The 20,634-nt window shown below is 39.4% G+C and overlaps 2 protein-coding genes across 2 annotated transcripts; both read right to left on the bottom strand.

The window, feature by feature from the left end:
• Positions 1-107: 107 nt before the first annotated feature.
• On the bottom strand, positions 108-13,474 carry LOC101162993 (transmembrane protein 79). Its single transcript, XM_011474015.3, has 5 exons — positions 13,214-13,474; positions 6,655-6,996; positions 3,897-4,445; positions 3,177-3,390; positions 108-1,280 (listed from the first exon to the last, which is right to left on the bottom strand). Exons 2-5 carry the CDS (start codon positions 6,926-6,928, stop codon positions 1,040-1,042), a joined length of 1,278 nt encoding a protein of 425 aa, XP_011472317.1. The 5' UTR covers positions 6,929-6,996; positions 13,214-13,474; the 3' UTR covers positions 108-1,039.
• Positions 13,475-14,145: 671 nt separating this feature from the next.
• On the bottom strand, positions 14,146-20,344 carry LOC101165797 (CTD small phosphatase-like protein 2-B). Its single transcript, XM_004067910.4, has 11 exons — positions 20,022-20,344; positions 18,932-19,046; positions 18,062-18,202; positions 17,363-17,474; positions 16,893-17,004; positions 16,179-16,265; positions 15,870-15,932; positions 15,690-15,769; positions 15,474-15,600; positions 15,245-15,340; positions 14,146-14,551 (listed from the first exon to the last, which is right to left on the bottom strand). The coding sequence occupies exons 1-11, from the start codon at positions 20,166-20,168 to the stop codon at positions 14,486-14,488; spliced, it is 1,146 nt and encodes a 381-aa protein (XP_004067958.1). The 5' UTR covers positions 20,169-20,344; the 3' UTR covers positions 14,146-14,485.
• Between the last annotated feature and the right edge of the window lie 290 nt (positions 20,345-20,634).

Genomic DNA, 20,634 nt, shown 5'->3' with positions numbered 1-20,634 from the left:
CAAAACCCCGATCAAAAGGATGGATAATAGCTACTTTAAAGTTTGCTTTGTTGTAAAAAAATAAAAAAATAAAAAAACGTTCCACAAACACTACTGAGACCACTCACTTCATGAATCCTCTATTTATAATATGAACTGTTGTACATAACCCAGAATATTCAAAGCTAAATATATTTTGGCAAAAAAGTCAATGTGTCACAAATTCAGTTGCGCCATCGTCATCATCTGTTACTTCAAATACACAGGGGAGATTAGTCTTGCATTCACATAAAATAAGACAAATTATGTGAATGGAACTTCAAAGAAAAAGCATATTTTTACTTTCATGAATGTCGTTAAAATGTGAATTTTCTTGAATGTATAAGAGCCTTTTATGAAGCTGATAAATTTTCTCTTCAATCAGAGTTCAAATGATGTTTAGTTGAACGTATTCCATCTTGGTTGTGGTCAAAACATGGTTTTGGGAAACTGATAAGTTTATCTATAGCATGGCAGAAATGTAGGGCAAGGATGTCTTATAATGACAGTGTCGGGACCCCAAAAGCGGCTCAGTCAAAGTAAATGCTGGTTAGTAACAAAAAACAAAAAAAGGATGGAAGTTTCTTTTTATGTCTGCTTTTTTTAATTCTGTCTTTGACATTTACAAAGTTTCTGAAATATTTAATGTTTGATAACTGCAGCTGCAGCTACAGTTGCAAAAGCAGCTTGTTGCTGTATGAAGCAAAGACTTTTAAGTACAGAGTTCAAATCATTAAACACAGGCACTGGAGTGGCTTAAAAGGACAACTGTTTTATGAATACAGCATTGCTCAAAGGCGTCCCCGGCCACTGGCAGGCTGAGCTCTAGCATGGCAGATAATATAGCACAAATCCACATAAAAAGGCTGCGCACAGGAGGAGCATAAACACAAGTTAAGCCTATACACAGTTGGAGGTTATAGTGGCAGCGGGTGGAGCTGTGCTGAATTGCAGACCACAGGAATGGCCTATTTTGGAAAATCCCGCCTCCTCTTAGAGAAGAAAGCGCAGCTCAAGCTCTTCACTGAGCATCCAGGATGTCTGGTTTGCCACTTGGGCTATGTGATGTCTCCCCCGACCAGGGGGAAGGGGTGACCTGATTATAGAGAACGTCCTGAGAGCCAGAAAGGAAAGCCTTGAGATAGACCTGGTACATCAGGAACAGATTGAGAGCGACTATGGCGAGAAGCGGGAAAAAGGTCAGCCCCGAGCCGAAGCCTCGCCAGGAGCTGCATGTGTTCAGGCTGAACCAGTAAACAAGCCTGTAAACAAAAAAACAAAACTGCAAATCAGTTAAAGCAACAAACATAAAGAGTTGAGAAGAAGCTAAAATCTCCACACTTCAATCAGTCAGACTTGTTTTGGTTTTGTTGTCAAAGGTCTGAATAAACCTGCATACATCAGGATGAAACTATTTTTAAAAAGGTTTTCAGAAACACTTTACAATTAAAAACAAAAAGGTTTTTGTAATTATTGACAAGACTTAGCCAAATGCACATCACCATGACAACATTTTATGATTTTAAAAAACCTTTTTCTGATCGTAGTCCCATTCAGTAATACAATGCTGCAGGTGTTAACTCCATGCCTAAAAATCGTTTTAGAAATCTAGGTTTCATATCAGTCCTGTTAGTTGACTTTGTAGGGACGTATTTAAAATAAAGTTTACAAAAGGTTCTCATCAGATTTTAGTTTGTAACTTAAGTAATAAAACAAATAAAATAACACATTTCCCAGCCACAAATTGAATTTTTTTTCTATTTCATTCTAGTGACTACCATCAAAAATGATTAGATAACTGGAAAAGTAACATATGAACTGCCGGGTTTCCAACATTTATCCAGCTGCGGGTTATTTGTTCACTGCAAAATCAGACCCCTTGAAATAAATAAAAAATTCTGACCCCATTGGCAGATCTTTAAATACCCAAAGAATGAAAAATAAAAATCTGCTAAAGGGGGGATAAAAAGGTCTTACCAAGAATTTTTAAGTTTCCAGTCACTAAGACATGTTTCTCAAACTAAGATTTTTTTGGTGTTGAAAAATTTTCTTGATAAGACTATTTATTTTTTGCAAGACAGAAAATAAGACATTTTTCCTTGCAGCGTTCAGCATGTCTATGGTTTGTGCCCAGAAAAACTCAGAGATGTGATTTTAAGCTTAATTTTCTTTAAATATCATCAGAAAAAGAGTATGTTGAAAACACCACAAACACGATGTTGATCGGAGTCGGTCTTCAACTATATTGCATTTAGCACAACACATGTTTGATGCTTTCAACATAAACATGTTTGATATGCAGTAGGGAGGCAACAATTCACTTTCCCAACGATTCAGTTCAATGGGGTTCAGTTTTAAACAGAGATTTGTGGCATCCCTAGTTACCAGACCTTTTGTCCAATTCTCTCTGAGGTTCCTGGTTTAAAATGCTTCTTCCCTGTTTAGCCACCAGTCCGTCAGCTTTGACAGGGAGCAAAGGTTTTTCAATCAAGTGAAGGTTTCTCCACTGAATACTAAATTTACAGAGGTGAAAGGAGAATCAAAAGAAAAGCAGTTTAAACTGAGAGATAAAAATTTTCTGAATGACAGCGTTTGTAATTCTCTTAAATACTATATTAGTAGATCAAAATAGAAAAAAATAAACTAACAACTTTGGTTTATGCTGCTAGACATTAATCATTTCATTTTTGGCTTGGGAACTCGTGCTTCCTCCTCATTGACTCTATAATTTACATCAAACATGAACGAGCCGCTGACAGACTAAATGAAGGGAGCTGCTGCAAACTGAGATTATTAGGGAGTCGAGTGAGCTTTCTGCTGCTCTGCAACGTGCCGCTTTCTCTCTGGCTTTGTTAATAACAGTGGTGGCGTTCATTTTTAGCCACTCCGACAGACGGCAGCAATCGTCTGAAGCTTCAGACTGAAATAACTACCGTAAGATTTTGTGGTGCACAAAGTTAAGTTTTACGAACCAGACTGACAGTCATCATTAAAAATAAAAACCTAGTGGTAAACTGAAAACTGACTTCTAAAACAATTCTAGATCGGGAGTTTTCTATCGTATTCTTTGTGCATTCCCAGTATTTTGTGACTTAATGATTTTGGGTATGTGGAGGCGAAATTGCTTTACGACTCCATCAGACTTCTTCGAGTCTCACCTTCCAATGATGAACATGGCGACTAGCATGGGCACCACCTTAAGCTGCTCTTGAGGGACTATCAATGCTATGAGGATAAGATTGAGCACGTAGAGGAGCAGCAGTTCCAAGGATGCTGTAATAAACAGCTGTTGAAGCCTCCGTCTTCGTGGAAGGGACTCCGGCACATCGAGGGAGCCGGAGCAAAACTGGCAGGCTGCACCCCCGAGCATCGCTGAGAGGGATGAAACAGCAACACGTCAGTCATCATCTTGAAACTGAGCCACTGTTCCACAGACAGCTAACGACAAACCCGTCTGACAACACCCTTTGGTTTTTCATTTTCATTTGAATGCAGCAAACTGCCGGCCAAAAGGACCTGCATGCAAATCCTCCTCACTTTCATCTGACTGATAAATGGTGCAGGGAAAAATCATCTGGACTAGAATTGGTCTGGCTGTTTGTGTTGCTCCGAGTCACTAAGATTGGGAGGTGATTAAAAAGACAATTAGGACAGAGCCTGAGAGACAGAAATGAAGCCAACTTCTTATTGTAGTTTCCATTTAAAGCTGAGTAAAAAAAAGGGAAAAATCCCATTTCTCTCCCGAGGCCCAGTTGAAAGAGGATGAAATTAAAGGAGATACTGAAACATTCCAAGACGAGGCAGCCAGACAAACCAAATCCTCTCCTAATCTTTGTCTTTCATTTGCGCTGAGTGTATGTGAGGTGAGGGAGCTGTACCAAGCAGAATGGGGAGTGAAGCCACCACACAGCAGCACAAGGCGAAGACGATCCGGCTCTCAGTGCTGGGGCATTCAGGGATTCTGATGGGGACGTAGACGTAGAACACATAGAGAATCCCGGCCGCACAAAGAAGAGAGGCCAGAGCTGAGAGGAAGGCAGGGAGCCGGCCTTTCAGACAGCATGTACACAGGCAGCAGCATCGTCCCCGATCTGAAGCCTCCTCTGCTGCAGCGTCTGCCTGACCTCCTGAGCTCCACACAGTCAGTTCAACACTCTCTGGTGGAGGGCTTATGAGGGGCCGAACCTCATCTACAGTACAGTCCAAAGTGTTGGATTCTGGACTCCATCTGGGTGGGTCAGTGCCGTTGGGGATGTCTCCTTGGGAGGCTGGCGTTTGCGGGCTAGTGCAGTTTTCAACAGTGGCTTCCAAACTGATCACTGTGAGGACTGGACTGGAACCCCGTTGATCCGTCTCCCCTTCTTTTGACTGATGAGCTCTAGGGTTCCCAGGGTTTCTGTGCTGCTGGTGGCACTGCAGAGCTGAACCTGTTCAAAAAGGAGCACAGTTTTAGAGCAGCAACACTGAAGTCCAGACTATCAAACTATCATGAACTCTTAGTTTTTCATAAACAATTTCAGCCATAAATCACATGTAGTTCACTTTTCGAGACATGCCTTCAGAGGTCGCCACAGCCAATCAGCTTTCTGCAATTCGTGGTTTGGCAGAAATTTTTACGCTGGATATTACCTTCCAGACACACGACACTGCATTTCATCCGGGCTGGGGACAAGGAGAACCAGACTTGGGCCCCCACATACCAGCAATAAATCCGATAAGTTTAAATTTCTTTCATATATTTTGCGTTCATTTTATTTTGATACATTACTTCATATTACGCATTTGAATCTTGCTTGATTTTTAGGGAGTCAAGTCTTGTAACAGTGAAATGGTGGAGCCTCAGAAACCAATTCTGTTGTTTTGCCAACGCAAACTAAGAATGTTGTTCCTGGTAATCCTTAAATCTGAATAAATTACAACTAAACACAATTTAAGAGAAACATGTTACAATTCGAAGAGTTTCTAGGGTTAAAAAAATTTTTTTTTTTTACAAGTAATTGTTAAGGTTCATTTTATTTTAAAGAGAAACCAGGAAAGTGATGGAATATGTGAGAGGGTCATGAGGTCTTTAGAGCTGAGTGACACGGTTTCAGTTACTTTTGGTCTTTATGTTTTTACGTCATAAATAACAGTAAATCAAGTCCTTACCTTGTTAAGATGTGAATTAAACACAATCAAACAGATTTGGAACCAAAATATTTTTAAATATTGTTACTGCTGACTTTCGAAACAGTATCCATTTAAACTAAGAGGCTTTTAGTAATATTTGTGTTATGGAGGGTTACAAGAATCCCCCTACTTCTACAGTACAGATTGATTTTCTTGCAGATTTTCTTCAAAAGACTAGAGCAGGGGTCGGGAACCTATGGCTCGCGAGCCATATATGGCTCTTTTGATGGTCACATGTGGCTCGCAGACAAATCTTTAATTATACTTTTTTTTTCATTAGACCAGTCCTTCTCGGGCGCGATGCGATGCCAGAAGCGCGCAGTTAGTAACAGTGCTTAGAGAGAAAAATCTGCGCCAGCGATATCAGTTTACAATTATCTATTATTTCACTGAGTTTGTACCACCTGGAAACCTGTGAATTGCCGTGCCTAAAACTGCGCTCCCGTCTCTGAGAAAGAGCGCGCAGATGCGGGGACGGGATGTGTGAGGAAGAAAGCAGAGGGTGGGGCTGAGGGGGTTGTGGGGACAGGCAGCAGGTGAATCACGCAGGGATTGTAAATACGTAAAACCCGCTGCCCGTCACTCACTGCAGCGTGTGAGTGTGTGTTTGGCTCCGTATCTGCATGTGAGCAGTCTCTCACATCTACAGAACAATTTAGTTTTAAACATATTGTCGCGGACTGAGCGGCTGTTGGGCCGCGTTGAAAGTTCTGGAGTTCATTAAACGCATCAAGCAGAGATCTGATTGGCTCTCAGTTCTGTCGCTCAGCCTGTTATTAGGTAGTTTGGACCAATGGTGTTCAGCTATGGGCCAAATAAGGGAAATGGGAGGGCTGGAGCGGGAGCAGGGGAATATAAAGTTGGGAGAAGTGCTCTCGTCTCAGCGGGAGAGATTCAGGAGTTGCTGAATTAATTGTGCGGCGTTTGTCGCGGTCTGCAGTAACCAGAATAAAGAACCTTAAAAGAGGTTAAGTCTCCGTGCCTCCATGTGGGAAAGGGGCACCACATTATTGTATGGCTCTTTCGAAATTACATTTCAAAATATGTGGCGTTTATGGCTCTCTTGGCCAAAAAGGTTCCCGACCCCTGGACTAGAGTGTTGGTTTTGTCTTAGTTGCTTCATGAAAGCAGCAAAATTCGCTTTATAGCAGCAAGAAAGTCTTTTTACATCCATTGATGGCTCAAGAAAAGTTAGGGCTGCAAAGCTTTGACTACTAATAAAACAGCATGTTTTGATGACTTTTTGGTCATGGCAGTTGCAAAAGTTAAACTGTTGCAAAACAACTTCACAAGTGCAAAAAGTATTTATACAGGAAGGATGCTGTTGTCAAATCTAAGAACTTCCTCAGAACCTGCAACCGTGTTGAAACCATTTTTTAAAGATCTAGTCCACCCAATTCTTTCTGGCTCCTTTTGAGCACCGCAGCTCTAACAGGCAGATAGAAGAAGGCAGCAGCAATAACTCACTCCTTGGCTGATCTTGTGCTGGTGGCTGTTCCAGCGAAAGCTGGGAGCCAGAGACGGAGTGGGAGGACGAGCGCAGCTCCTCCACTGAAGACTCAGGGCTGTCTGAGACCGGCGCCAGCGAGATCTGAGTGTCCAGGTCCAGGAAGGGAGAGAAAGAGAGCCTGGCTGGGTCGATGTCCTGGAGCTGGTTGATGATGTCACTGATGGACTCCTTCATGCTGTCGAGCTCCTTGGCATTTTGATGGTTAGTGGCTTGAAGCCCTGAGGTGCTCATAGTCACACAGCCTGAGAGGAGCAGGGAGAAGTTCAGACTAAAACCAAGCCAAAATCAGGAAACCAGATCTGGAACATAAGAGATAGAAGAACATTAATCAGACTAAGCTCAACCTAAAAAGTATTTTATCCATATTTACATCATTTTAGAAACCTAGTTTTTCAGTAACATTTAGCATAGAATTTTTTTTTGACAGATATGCTAAATTGTTAATTTTGTGATGATACTTGAATTTTTTGTTGTTGTTTTTTAAAAACAGTCTCTACTTTTTATTGTTTTATGGTCCATTTCCAACACATGTGCAAAAAAGCATTGATTTTTGAAGAAAACAACACCGAAACTACTCAGTGGCCTTGCGGTAGAGTGTCCGCCCTGTGACTGGAAGGTCCAGGCCGAGTCATACCAAAGACTCTAAAAATGGGACCCAATGCCTCCCTGCTTGACACTCAGCATTAAGGGGTTGGATTGGGGGGGTTAATCCACCAAATGGTTCCCGAGCGTGGCTGTGTCTGAAGCTCACCGCTCCCACAGGGGATGGGTCAAATCCGGAGAACAAATTTCACACACCTAGGTGTGTGACAGCTAACGGTACTTTGACTTTAAAACAATATTTGATGAGTGTGACTCCATGTGGACTGTAACGACAAGGGTTTTTTAAAGAGAAAGATCACTTCTATTTATGTCAGACAGAAGACAATTAACCGAAAGAACAGAGTCTGTCCTTTGCTGTGACCTGAATTAGGCTCTGCGAGTTTGAGCCGTTCCTTAACTCCCTTTTAGAGACTCTATTTTGTAGTCTGGTGTCTTCTGAACAATTTCAAAATATTGACACAGCTTTACAGTCTCCTGTAGGAGGTCCAGAAACCACATTGGTGTTGCCAAAATAGCTCTAATGATGCAGTCAGGACAATAAACCTGCATCATGCTCTATTTCCAAATTCTGCACACCCTCAGATGATAAACGTACATGTAGGTACAGGTGGATGCTTAAGTAAATTTAGCATTTTCTGTAAAAGGTTTACCAGTTTTGGAGCAGAAAACGATTAAATAAAAATAAAAATTAATGGGGTTAAAAAAAGACCTGAATGCAAAATTTGATTGGTTGCATCCATAAACACAATAGCACTGATTGTGATCGTGCGTTTTCCTTCAATAAGATAAACACAGATGCCCCAACTTTTTTGATAAATGTAGTCTTCAGTGATCCATTTAACTGAATAAATTATGTGTAAATTTAACTTTGTTTTGGTTTTGTACTCTGAAAAGATAAGTAATTTGAATGAAATACTTGTAATTGTGTAAAGAAAATTGATAATGTTTTTACTTTAAATCTTGACTATTTTCTAAATTTAGATTATTTTAAAAGTGATAGTAAAGCCACTTACTGACCTCTTAAACTGGGTTAAACATAAGTTTCTTTGTTGATTCTCAAGCTAACATTTACTTTTAGGGATTTTTATTTTGTTCGAGCAATACGTTGAATTTTTTTACTTCATAGATTTGAATCAAACGCAGCTCTTCCTCCTGATTTGGCTTAAGTGCTTATAAATGTCTTCAGGGAACTTATGATCACCTCTGCAGTTTTAACTGTAATACAGAAAATTTTAATTTGTTTAAAAATAATAATCAGCTAGAAATACAGAGTTGAATTCATTATCTATTGCGTGTATACCACGTTGAGTGCTGGGATGGCAGAAAAAGCCTTATCTAGTTTATTTCAGTGTGATACTCATTAAAGAGCTACGTTCATGTGTATTTAGGCAAGTATTCAGGACAACTAGGTGATTAAAATCAGAGCAGAACAACAGTTCTTGTTCTTGGCCGTATTATAGGTACAAAGAGTAGGAATCAGACGTCTTTAGTCCCACTCCCATCATCTTTTGATCCATTGAAAAACTGTTCCTAGTGGTATTTTAAGTATGAATATGCTATTTTTTTAGCCTAAATAGAATCGTTTCTAGGACATAGTTGCAGCAGTAGTTCATTTGAATTTTGCCTCTGAGTTGTAGGCGGCATTATTGGCACGGAGCAACGCGCCCCCATTTCCTATCATCCATCTGTTGACACGGTCTCCTGCTAGCTTACAGCCCCACACAACCCTGACCTAACTTTAACAGGCAAACAAAGATGGCGAGCAGAATTGAAGGTATCCAGCCGAACAGATTTGACCCAGATAAGGAAAACAAAGACGTACATGGATCTGATTGTACAAGTGGATGTATCAGAACAGAGCGGAGCAGGGAGTGTCTGCTCCTGATTCACAACTATTTGAGTAGAGAAATACTGGTTCAATCTTAATTTCCTTTATATACAGTCAGGACCATAAATATTTGGACAGAGACACATTCTAATTTATTTTCTGTACATTACCACAATGAATTTGAAATAAAACAACTCAGATGCCATTGAAGTGCAGACTTTCAGCTTTTATTCCATGGGTTGAACAAAAAGATTGCATAAAAATGTGAAACACTAAAGCTTTTTTTAAACACAATCCCTTCATTTCATGGGCTCATAAGTAAGTGGACAAATGAAATAACTGAAAACAAAATGGTCATTACGGAGATTTGGTTGAAAAGCCTTTGTTGGCAATGACAGCCTGAAGTCTTGAACTCATGGACATCACCAGATGCTGGGTTTTCTCCTTCTGGATGCTCTTCCAGGCCTTTACTGCAGCAACTTTCAGTTGTTGTTTGTTTGTGGGCCTTTCTGTCTGAAGTTTAGTCTTCAACAAGTGAAATGCTGCTCAATTGGGTTAAGATCAGGTGACTGACTTGGCCATTCAAGAATATTCCACTTCTTTGCTTGAATGAACTCCTGAGTTGCTTTGGCTGCATGTTTTGGGTCGTTGTCCATCTGTATTATGAAACGCCGCCCAATCAGTTTGGCTGCATTCACCTAGATCTGCGCAGACAGTATGTCTCTGAACACCTCTGAATTCATTGGGCTGCTTCTGTCCTGTGTCACGTCATCAATAAACACTAGTGTCCCAGTGCCACTAGCAGCCATGCACGCCCAGACCATCACACTGCCTCCACAGTGTTTTACTGATGATGTAGTGTGCTTTGGATCATGAGCTTCTCCACGCCTTCTCCATACTTTTCTCTTGCAATCATTCTAGTAGAGAACATGCTGGCTTTTTTAGATGCTTTTTAGCAAAGTCCATGTAGCCTTCGAGTCTTCTTTTTAATGGTAGACTTGGATATTGATACGCCTACCTCCCGGAGAGTGTTGTTCACTTGGTTGGCTGTTGTGAACGGGTTCCTCTTCAATATGGAAATGATTCTGCCATCATCCACCACTGTTGTCTTCCGTGGACGTCCAGGTGTTTTTGCGTTGCTGAGTTCACCAGTTCTTTCTTTCTTTCTTTCTCAGGATGTACCACACTGTAGTTTTGCCACTCCTAATACTGTAGCAATTTCTCGCATGTTTTTTTTTCTGTTTTCTCAGCTTAATGATGGCTCCTTTCACCTGCATGGAGAGCTCCTTTGACCACATGTTGTCTGTTCACAGCAAAATCTTCCAAATGCAAGCACGAGTCCTCTAATCAACTCCAGGCCTTTTATGTGCTTCATTCATAATGACCTAACAAGGGAATTGCCCACACCTGCCCATGCAATAGCATGGAAGTCAATTGTCCAATTACTTAGGAGCCCATGAAATGAAGGGATTGTGTTTAAAAAATGCTTTAGTTTTTCACGTTTTTATGCAATCTTTTTGTTCAACCCATGGAATAAAAGATGAAAGTTTGCACTTCAATGACATCTGAGTTTTTTTATTTCAAATTAACTGTGGTAATGTACAGAAACTAAATTAGAAAGAATGTATCTCTGTCCAAATATTTATGGTCCTGACTGTATGTCCTCCATTATTAGAAAATGCTACAAAAACATGTTAAAAACACCAAAAACAACATTTTTATTGGAGCGGGTCTGAAAAAAGTCTGAGTTTTGGGGGAAAAACCAGAAAAGAAAAATCAGTGGGATGGTCAAAATCAAAATAGTCACTAAGTGGAAAAGTTGTGAAGACAGCAGGGCAGGATTGTTTCTTTACTAAAAGGTTGGTTTGACCGACAGTAATGATGGGAACACAGACCTGTTTTAGTTTTAACAGCTAAAGGAAAAGACGCGGTGGGGGAGTCACTGAAAAGAACCTTTTCAGGTGACTTACCTCTTGAAGATCATCAAGAGAATGCCAAGAGTGTTCAAAGCAGTAATCAAATCAAATCAGGTGGCTACTATGAAGAACAATATGACATATTTTCAGTTGTTTCACACTTTTTTTTTTGTCATGTGTATATAATTCCACACGTGTTAATTCACAGTTGTGATGCATTCAGTATGACTCTACAATTTTCAGTCATGAAAATAAAGAAAACTCTGAATAAGACTTTTGGTCTGTACTATACATACATTATATATATTTATAAATATATATATATAAACAATATTTGTTATGCAGGCGTATATGTAAGGTGTTAATTTAGTTTAAAACAAAAGAAAATATATTGGGTGGGGGGCTATTTCACAGAACCCTGTTTTGTCCACACCAGAGTTCTTTTCCTCTTATTGTCTTCTTTTTCGGGTATGTGTGAAAGCCCCTCTCAACTCTGCTGCAAAGCAAACAAACGAACCCTAGTCCACATGAAAAGGAGAGTTTGAGTCTACTAGCAAGTGAACCCTGGTGTGCCTCAGCAACAAAGTGAATGCAGACAAAATATACAGCAAAAGTTAAAGTTAACCAAAGAGGGAAAGTGACATAAGCCTAAAATGATCCAAATATACCCCAAACGAGGCGTAGTGTAACTGCAGGGACTTTGACAGCCATCACACACTGCCATGAACCATAGAGATGTTGAAATCTGCCTTATATTTATCTCTTAAAATAAAGAAAGGGAACGGCTTAGAGGTTCAAAAGCACGTACACTTGAACATTTACACCACCAAAATAATATAAAATAAAAGGTCAATTTCTGTAACAGTTCAAAAAGTTCAAATGTATCCAAGCTCGCCTGTGCTGAAGAGCTAAGGAGGTTCCTGTTTATGATCTTGGTAATAAGTGTCACTGCAAAGCCCCACATGAAACAAACAACACATGTAACCATGACAACTAATGAAAATAAACGTACAGATAAATGACTCAGAAAGAAGTCTCCAAGCAGTTTGAAAGCAAACCAAACTTAACTGAGACATGATTCCAGCTTCATTTGCAACTATCTATGGTCAACAAAACCATAAGCAGACTATTAGAAGGTAGGAGCCACAACACAAACACTTAAACTGCTAAAGAAAGAAAGAAGAGATTAAATGAAAAATAATACAAGTCTTGAGACTTCTTGAGAAAGAAAATGATTCATCACAATCATGCAAAACGATCAGAATCTGGTGTGAGAGTTCTCACTTTCTCTGTTTAAGTTCTTATCTCGGCTTGTATTTTTCTCATGCATGAAAAGTTCCTGCTGATCCTCTTTGATGGGCATTCCTGTGCTCAGTGGTCACATCATTCATAATTTCCTTTTGTCTGAATAGTTCAAATGAAATCCTGAAGAGGTACAGACCACAAGTCTGACAGTAACATTTCCATTATTACGGTATGTTGTTTTTTTAGGGTGGAATCAAAGAGGCTGCAAGTTTAAAGTGCTTTCCCCTTAATCTTTTGTATGTGTGGAGGAATCGCCCCACTTGTTGACCCCAAAAATCAGACTTTTGTGTAATTCCTTCAATAAAAAAAATCGCATGCGCCAGATGAAAGTGGAATGGCACCAATCACGCGTCTTTGTCTAGCTGCGCGTGTTTGAACTGCTTCACAGGCCTCATTAACATCTGCAGATTGAATTTGGAGTATTTTCTTCTGTTCTTTTTTTTTGGAGCACAACCAGCTTTGACGCAGCCTGCACGTAAAACTCCACACCGACGGTTTGCCACCAAACTAAGGGAGTTTAGCGCGTAAAGAGCTCCATTAGTCTAAAAGGAGGGAAATAAATCACTGTGTCTGTGTGACCATCGGAGCAGGCGGGCAAGTAAAGGGCTGTTTGTTTGCCCCTCACAGTTGACCAGCTCTCAAAATGTACAACCTTCCCGCTTTTATCATCCAGGGGAAAGTTTGATGAAGTGCATGAGGTGCTGGAAATGCCTGAACAGTCGGGCGCATGCAGTCGTGCGTAAAGTAGACTTAAGTGATTCCTAATTTGCGCTCATCCGGCTACAGTTGTTCAAACTAAGGACTCACGCGATACTTCATTTGCCTCTGCGAGCTAAAAAATATAACTCGTTTATTCGGACTTACTTCAGTGACAGTCTGGGAAGTATCGAGGTGACTCTCCTCTCGCAGCCTCCGCTCGTTTTTTTGCCTTTCTTCCCTCCCCCTCCGCTCGCTTTTTGTCTTCCAGGATCCTGAACTTCTGAATCAAATTTCAGGACAGACAAATACGAGGCTCTTTTTTTACTCCCCGCCCACACACTTTCCCCCCACCTTCCTGGGTACCATGTCAAACGCCATATGGAGCAAATAAAGCCGGAGAAGACGCGCAGGAGCAGCAGGAGGAAGAGGAGGCGCTCTCTGTTTACCTTCTAACTCAACATTAACAAGCACGGGTTTATCCAAACAGAGCGCGAAACATGTATGCACAAATTAAACTGGAACACAAGTTTAGTATCCACACACCGAGGCTGTTTACTGCGCAGGGACTTTTACGCAAACATCTTCAGCTGTCAGGCCCTCAAACACGGACTCATTCAGGAGATTCCACCTGTTTCGAAGACAGTCTCAACTGGATTTTTGTTCAACCTACAGCTTTATACATGTTTACTTCCTATAAATATTAAATAGTGAAGATTTTCCGACAAGTTGATCCCAAACATGTAGATGTTTTGGGTGTATTTAAACACATTTATTTGGTTTTATATATATTCCATCTGCATGTCCAGCATTGTCATCCTGGCTGCCAGCATTGGAAATGTCTCCTCTGTGAACATTCTTAAACCTGAATGTTCCCCAACCACTGCATACATTTGAATTTTGCATCGACAGAGGACATTTGGAGCTTTTCAATAAAATATGTGAAGGAGTGGGGGGGGGGGGGAGTGTAGTTTTTGAAAGGTTTAAAAACATTTGACTGGACAAATTGTTTGTCCTCTGGCAGTCAGGAGGATATAAATATATAGAGAGAGAAAGTGCAGTTTCTGCACCAAAAGAAGAAGAAGAAATTTGACTAAAACACTCATTAGATTTTATTTATTGCACAAAAATATTGTCTGAAAATAAACATACCAAAATTCATTTGGACACATAATGAATAAATAAAAAATAACTATAACCAATAAGCTTCAAGTTTTAAAAAATATATATTTATATACAGGTTTTCTTCCTGTGGAATGAGTCCTGGTGGGAAGGCAGGTTCAAGTGATGAGCATTCAGCAGCACGGTCGACAATAGGCGAGGAGAAGAAGGCCAGGTCCTTTCCAGACAGAATTATTTTGGCTTTTTAGTCACAGCAAAATCAAAGCAATCATGAGCTGAGAAAGTCCCATGGAGTCGTCCTGAGGGCCTGGAGTCCGGTCAGTCTTCTGACAGCAGCCTGTGGAAGTGATCCTTCCTTTTCTTTAGTACCTCCTGGAAGTTATCCTAAAAGAAATACAGCAGGAGGCGTTTAGACCTGGTTCCCAAACTGGGGGGAGGGGGGACAGAAGCCAGATGCTGCTGCAGATAACCAGCTGTTCCATTTACAGCCACACAGCTGGATCAACTCAACAAGATGCTATGAACATACCTTCACAGCAAAAAATACATAAATAAAAAAAATTATTTCCTTTGTCTGAAATGCAAAAATAACTTTTAAAGGGCAAATTACTATCATTTGTAGTAACTAACTTTTTTTGGCAGAGAAAATGCATAATTTACAATCGAATAACATTGTTCGGTGCAGCATTAGTCTTCCTTAAAATCTTAATACTCAGTAATCTTATCCATATGCTAATAGTGCAAGAAAACAGTTCAATAAAATTATCAAATACACAGCATCAATGGGTTAGTTGAATTATAATTTGAATTTCTGTACAAACAAATACATTTAAAAGGTAAAAACTACAACGTTTTTGTTTAATTCACAATTTGACTTGTAGTACCTCATGACAACCACTGGGGGGTGTAAAACGACCCAATATCTTGGTTTGTTAAAACTGTTTTCTGTTAATCTCCTTCAGACAGTTTTATTCTGCTAGTTGAGACAAAAAAAACAGTTTTTTTTATTTAAGAGAATTATTGTTTTTGTGGTGCAAACTCTCAAATCTAAAAAGTTAAGAAGGTTAAACTACTCACAGCTGCAACCAGTTTCTCCATGTAAGGGATGAGCTTCTGCAGCTCTCTGTCCTCAGCCTCTCCAGACCAGCTCTTTATGGGTATCGTGTTCATAAGCTGCAGAACCACCAGACATAATGCATGAACCACCTCTACATCACCATCTCAAAAACAGCAGATTTACGAACAAGTGCCAAAATAAAACCATAAAAGTTGATTATTTATTAATTAAAAAAACACTTTTGCCTACATGGTAAGGATAAGTGTGGGGAGCATTGTCCAGAACCACCGTCTTTGTAAGGTCTCTTCCAAGAATGCTGAGATCTTTGATGTAGTGTCCAAGAACGCAGGCGCAATCGTCCTGATAGAGACGGTGTCTGCAACCGAAAAAGATTTTAAACACCCCAAAATCTCTGCTCTTACAAATAGGAAAAGTGAAAGTAGAAACGTCAAAAGGCAGACATACCGGAACAGCTTTTTCTGAGGATCAAAGATCTCCAGGATCTTCTCAGCATATTCTTTTTTTGCACAAGTGTATACAAACAGCTGCAGGGAAAAACACAAAACAGGCAACTGTAGCTAAATTGACATTAAAAAAAATAATTTCTAATTAAATGTCAAGAGTAAAATAGAAATACAATCATACCTCATAAATTTTGGCCATAGCCTGCAAAAACTCTCTGACATGTGGTCGCAAAATCATGTACGCCTGTTGGAAAAAGGCAGAAACTGAAATCATGTTTAAACTTCTGCAGCTTTTTATTGATATGGTGCTCTATTAAAACAGTGTAACCTTTCCAAAAAGGTCAATTTAGACATCATTTATCAAAATGACAAAAACACCTTTCCCTGACTTAAAACATAAAACAACTGCACTGAATGAATTATGGAAGAAACTAAAACAACAAAATATAATTGACTGACTTCTGGGGGGCAGCCTGTAGTGTGAAATCACCTTGTACTGATGATCCTGGAAGGACGTGTAGAAGGTATAATCTGCTTCTTCCATCACATTAAGAGAGCTGAACATCAGGGTCTCCTCCTAGAATACACAACCATTCAGTCTTTCTTTATTTAGCCCCATATTAGATGAGCATTTGTGCTGCAAATAAAAGATTTTCTTTTTAATGAGGGTAGTACAGATTCAAGATATGCAGCTGTGAAAGTCTTAGCTGTTTGAAAACAAGCCAAAAAGAGCAGTTTGTTACTCTGATGGAGACTCATTTAACAACAGCAACAACAGGAAACATTAGCAGACGGCTGAAGTGAGTTTGGCTCAAAGTGCTTTGGACCGGGCCAAGACTAGACACACACAAACACAAACAGAGGTACAGCAGATGTTGCTGCTGACGCAGCAACGTTTCTCCACAGATGCTCAACAGTCACAGTCTTCATGATTCAGTATCATTAATTCCAAAGTTTTGACTTTTGGCCGGTGTTTGAAAATCAGCTATTATTAATGCTGCAGTTGTACTACACAGGACTCAGAACTGTCAAATGTTTGGGATTCTTCCTTTAATGATTCATCCTTTGTTCTTAAAATGTATATTTGTCACAACTGATATCTATATGTGAAGTAAGGTTTGCCATGACTTGACCCTATGACATTCATGTTCCCGGGTTGCTGAGTGCATGCAATGAAAAGGAGGTGGATAAAGACGTAACCAACCAGATCCACCACCAGCGTGGCCTCTGGAGTGCTCCTGGTCTTTGGAGGAATGTCTCTGAGACTAGGACGGGAATGTTCCGACTGTGAGGGAATGTTCTTGATGAAGGTTAACCTACACAAACACAAATAAATCTATCAAAAAAACAAAAACTATGGTGATGCATATGATTACAGGAAAAGAAAAACAAACATTTTCCTTTAGGAGTCCTATATCATAGTTAACATATAGAACACATGCATGATGATCAGATTAAACCATCATTCCTTTGTAATATTAAAAAAAGCAGAGAATTTATCATTTTCAGTTACAAGATTTTAACATTTTGGTTCCAGATTTTTGTCCCACCCCTGTCTTTGTGCTAAAACTCTAAAAGACAGAAGAACCATGGTTTTGAAGTGAAAAGAGTTATGCAGAAGGGATGAGACTGATCTTAACCCACCATCACACCCCTAGTAAGAATCAAACGTACGGATTAAAGACATCGTCCTCGTCCTCTGCCAGGAGGTCAATGGACCCGTAACCAAACACACCTTGTTCTGGGCTCATCAGTAAACTGTTTGCTTTTTCTGGACACTTTAAATCTGAACAAAAAAAAAAGTTAAGAAGCAACAAATCAAAATTTATACAAGTAAAATATATAAGAAAGAAAGTATTTATGAATCAAGACAACCATTTCCAACTCAAAATATTCTTATTTAATACTACAGTTGAATAAAAAATAAATTCTGCAATATTTTGCCCCATAAAAAGAAAAAAAAAACCAAATAAGCACAAGAAGAATACTTCTTGAGAATTAGGAATGAGGATGAGGGGTAAAAAAAACAAACACACATACTGATTTTAAACTCCCTTAAATCAACCAAAAAAAAAAGCACAAAAATAAAAGTTGCAGTCAGTTTACTTTATTCTCCATTAGGAAGCTTTACATGTCTTCGATGTTCAAAACTAAATGAACTCATCCATGTAATCAAAAAATCAAAGAATAGTGTGAGCCATAAAAGTCGAGTCATAAAAAGGCTTCCCTTTTCTGGTTTAGTTATTGGATTGGGCTAAAAGCAAAAATATTCTGTGCACAAAAAAAAAAAAAGAAAAAATACTTTTTCAAAATAACAATCTCAATCTTGACTGTGATTATTATTAGGATTACAAGGACAGGAATTGGACTCACTTTCTTTACTGGGTGTCAGGAAACGCATGATGGGGGAGTAAATGTTTCTGGCTGTAGAGTTCAGAGAAGACGACGCGTCCATCTCTGACAAAACGTGTTCTTGGCGCAGAATGGGTCTCAGTGGAGTCTTGAACGCCAAATCTAGACCATAAAGAATGAAAATGTTTAAAAACAACACAATTAAGAAATAGTTACTGTTTTTGTTAAGTGTCTTTGATGACATATCTACTAATAGATCACATTTGCACGCAACAAAAGAGGAAGTAAACGTCCACCTTTTAGATGAGCAAAATCTGCATCAATCTGCGTCTGGTGCTATATGTTCTGCCAAAGTTTCCTTAGTAAATTTTAAAACTATGTCCACCAATTTGGTGCAGTTCCACCAGATAATGTCAGTTTTAAGCTATGACAGAGCTAGCAGCTTTAGCTGCTCTTTAAGCAGATGTTTTGCTGCTTTTTACGTTTTTTTTGTGTTAGTAATGTGGACACAGTATTTCACGAGGAGACTGTCAAAACCATCTTCACAGAAGGAAGTCAAATTGCCGCTCTAAAGTGCACAGCCAAATTAGGAAGCTCTACTTCTTGTTTCTTATCCAAAACAAAACAAAATTCACTCAGAAAAACACCCTCAAAAGGAAGAACAGCAGACAACTTAGATTTAAGGAACAGCTATGGCTTTTGATATAGTTACTATCTGAATAAAGTTACTGTTAACTATTTCGGTATGAGCTTAAAAGTTTCTGTATTTATGGTGCATCTTTAGGTTCAAATCGGTATACATAAAAAACAAAACAAAAGTCAGATATTTTTTAACCTCAAGAAATAACAGAAACATGACTTTGCTTGTAAAACATGTGGGTGAAAATCTACCCGACTCTCTGTCATCAACAGGAATTGCCCTCTTTCTCGCACGGCCGCGGGGCAGCTGGCGCCTCCTCATTGTGGGAACTTCATTGTCGGAGTGGTTATCCGAGGTCTCTTTGTCCTATTCAGGAAGAAAATGACAGAATCCAAATGAAAGTTAAAACTACAAGTAGGATGAAAAGGTCAGAGGCCTTTTAAGGTCTCATGAAGGATATCGTCATGCAAAATGATCATACACAACAACCCACACTGTAAAGAGACCCTCGGCTGTGGTAGTCTAAACAGTCCGTGTGTCCTGGTGACCTACATGAGCGGGACCACCTCTCACACACAAACAGCTTTAATCCTCTAGAGCTGCATCAATCCTTCAAAGCAGCAAATCTCCTGAAAGCACGTCACCAAGTTGGGGACCATGGAATGTTGGGATTTAAAGATTTTGTAGCAAAGAGAAGGTCAGCATTAACTTGTAAGGAAACAAATGCCTGCATGGTTCCTTTTTTAAAAATAAAAACCTTTAAGCTGGTACATGGTGTTGATAGACAAACCATGGGAAAATAGGTATATCCTGACAAGTAGGGATGCACAGCATACCTGTAAATACAGTTGATTAAACGTAATTTTTATGTATTACCCTTGTGTAAGGTGTATATAGATGGCACTAATATAGTAAAAATCTGTGAAACATTTTTGTGCTGCTGTTGTTGGAAAAGTGCTTTATAAATAAAGTTCGAATTGAATTGTTGTTTCCGGTTGTTAGCTTAGGCTTGGTGTTACCTTTTCCTACGTTTTAGAAAACAATTAGTAACATATACATCTTGAAATAATGATATTAATATAAAACTTGTGTTTTTAAAACATTGCAGAGACAATAAATTAGGTTGGGTGAAGCTGTTGTTACACCACAGCAGCACCACAGCATGTTAGCGTTTGTTAGCAACAAAGCTATTTGCACGAGACGGCTAGCTACATACCTGTGTATCATCCAAGTTTGAAATGGTCAGTCAGTAATTTACAAAACTCAAATTACCTAGCAGTTCTACTAAGATTGTGTAAAGTATAAACAAAGGGATTACGGTAAAACATCATCATGCCTTACCTCGACCTGAAGGGGACTTTCGGAAACCGAAGAAATACTAGTTGAACTAGTAGTTCGACTCGGCGTTTCTCCACTAGTAGAACGTCTACGACTTTTCCTTTGCTTCCCAGAATAAGGTGTTGTCGTTTTCTGAGATCTAAGTTTCATTTTGAATCTTTAAAATGCCACTTGCAGTCATCGAAATGAAAACTATGGCGCTGGATTATCTAGATCGGACAAATCATTTCCCTTCGGCGCCAAACACGTAGCGTTCGTTCGCTGTAAGCCCGCCCCGCTCGTGCGCGCGTGTTCTGGAATCAATGAATTGCACTGGCTCTGACCGATAAGGTTCGAATCGACAGGGGTACGTTTGGTTCACTGAAACTAACAGATTGGGTGGGAGGTGCTTTCATCTAACGTAAACATGAAGTCACGTTCCTGTGTTTTTCCATGTCTGGGCAAGATCTAGGTCAAAATGAGAAACGTGGTTTTAAATATACAATTTTGTATATTAAATTCTAGAAATATAATTTTACCATGCCGTAATAACAAATAACATACATTTTATTTAAATAGAACTTTGAATAAAAACCATCAAAATGTTTTAAAACATAAGTGAAAAGTTTCTTGACGG

The sequence above is a fragment of the Oryzias latipes genome, chromosome 4 (genome assembly GCF_002234675.1).
Source record: "Oryzias latipes chromosome 4, ASM223467v1".
Taxonomy (NCBI): Eukaryota; Metazoa; Chordata; class Actinopteri; order Beloniformes; family Adrianichthyidae; genus Oryzias; species Oryzias latipes.
This window is presented reverse-complemented; position numbering and strand designations above follow the sequence as displayed.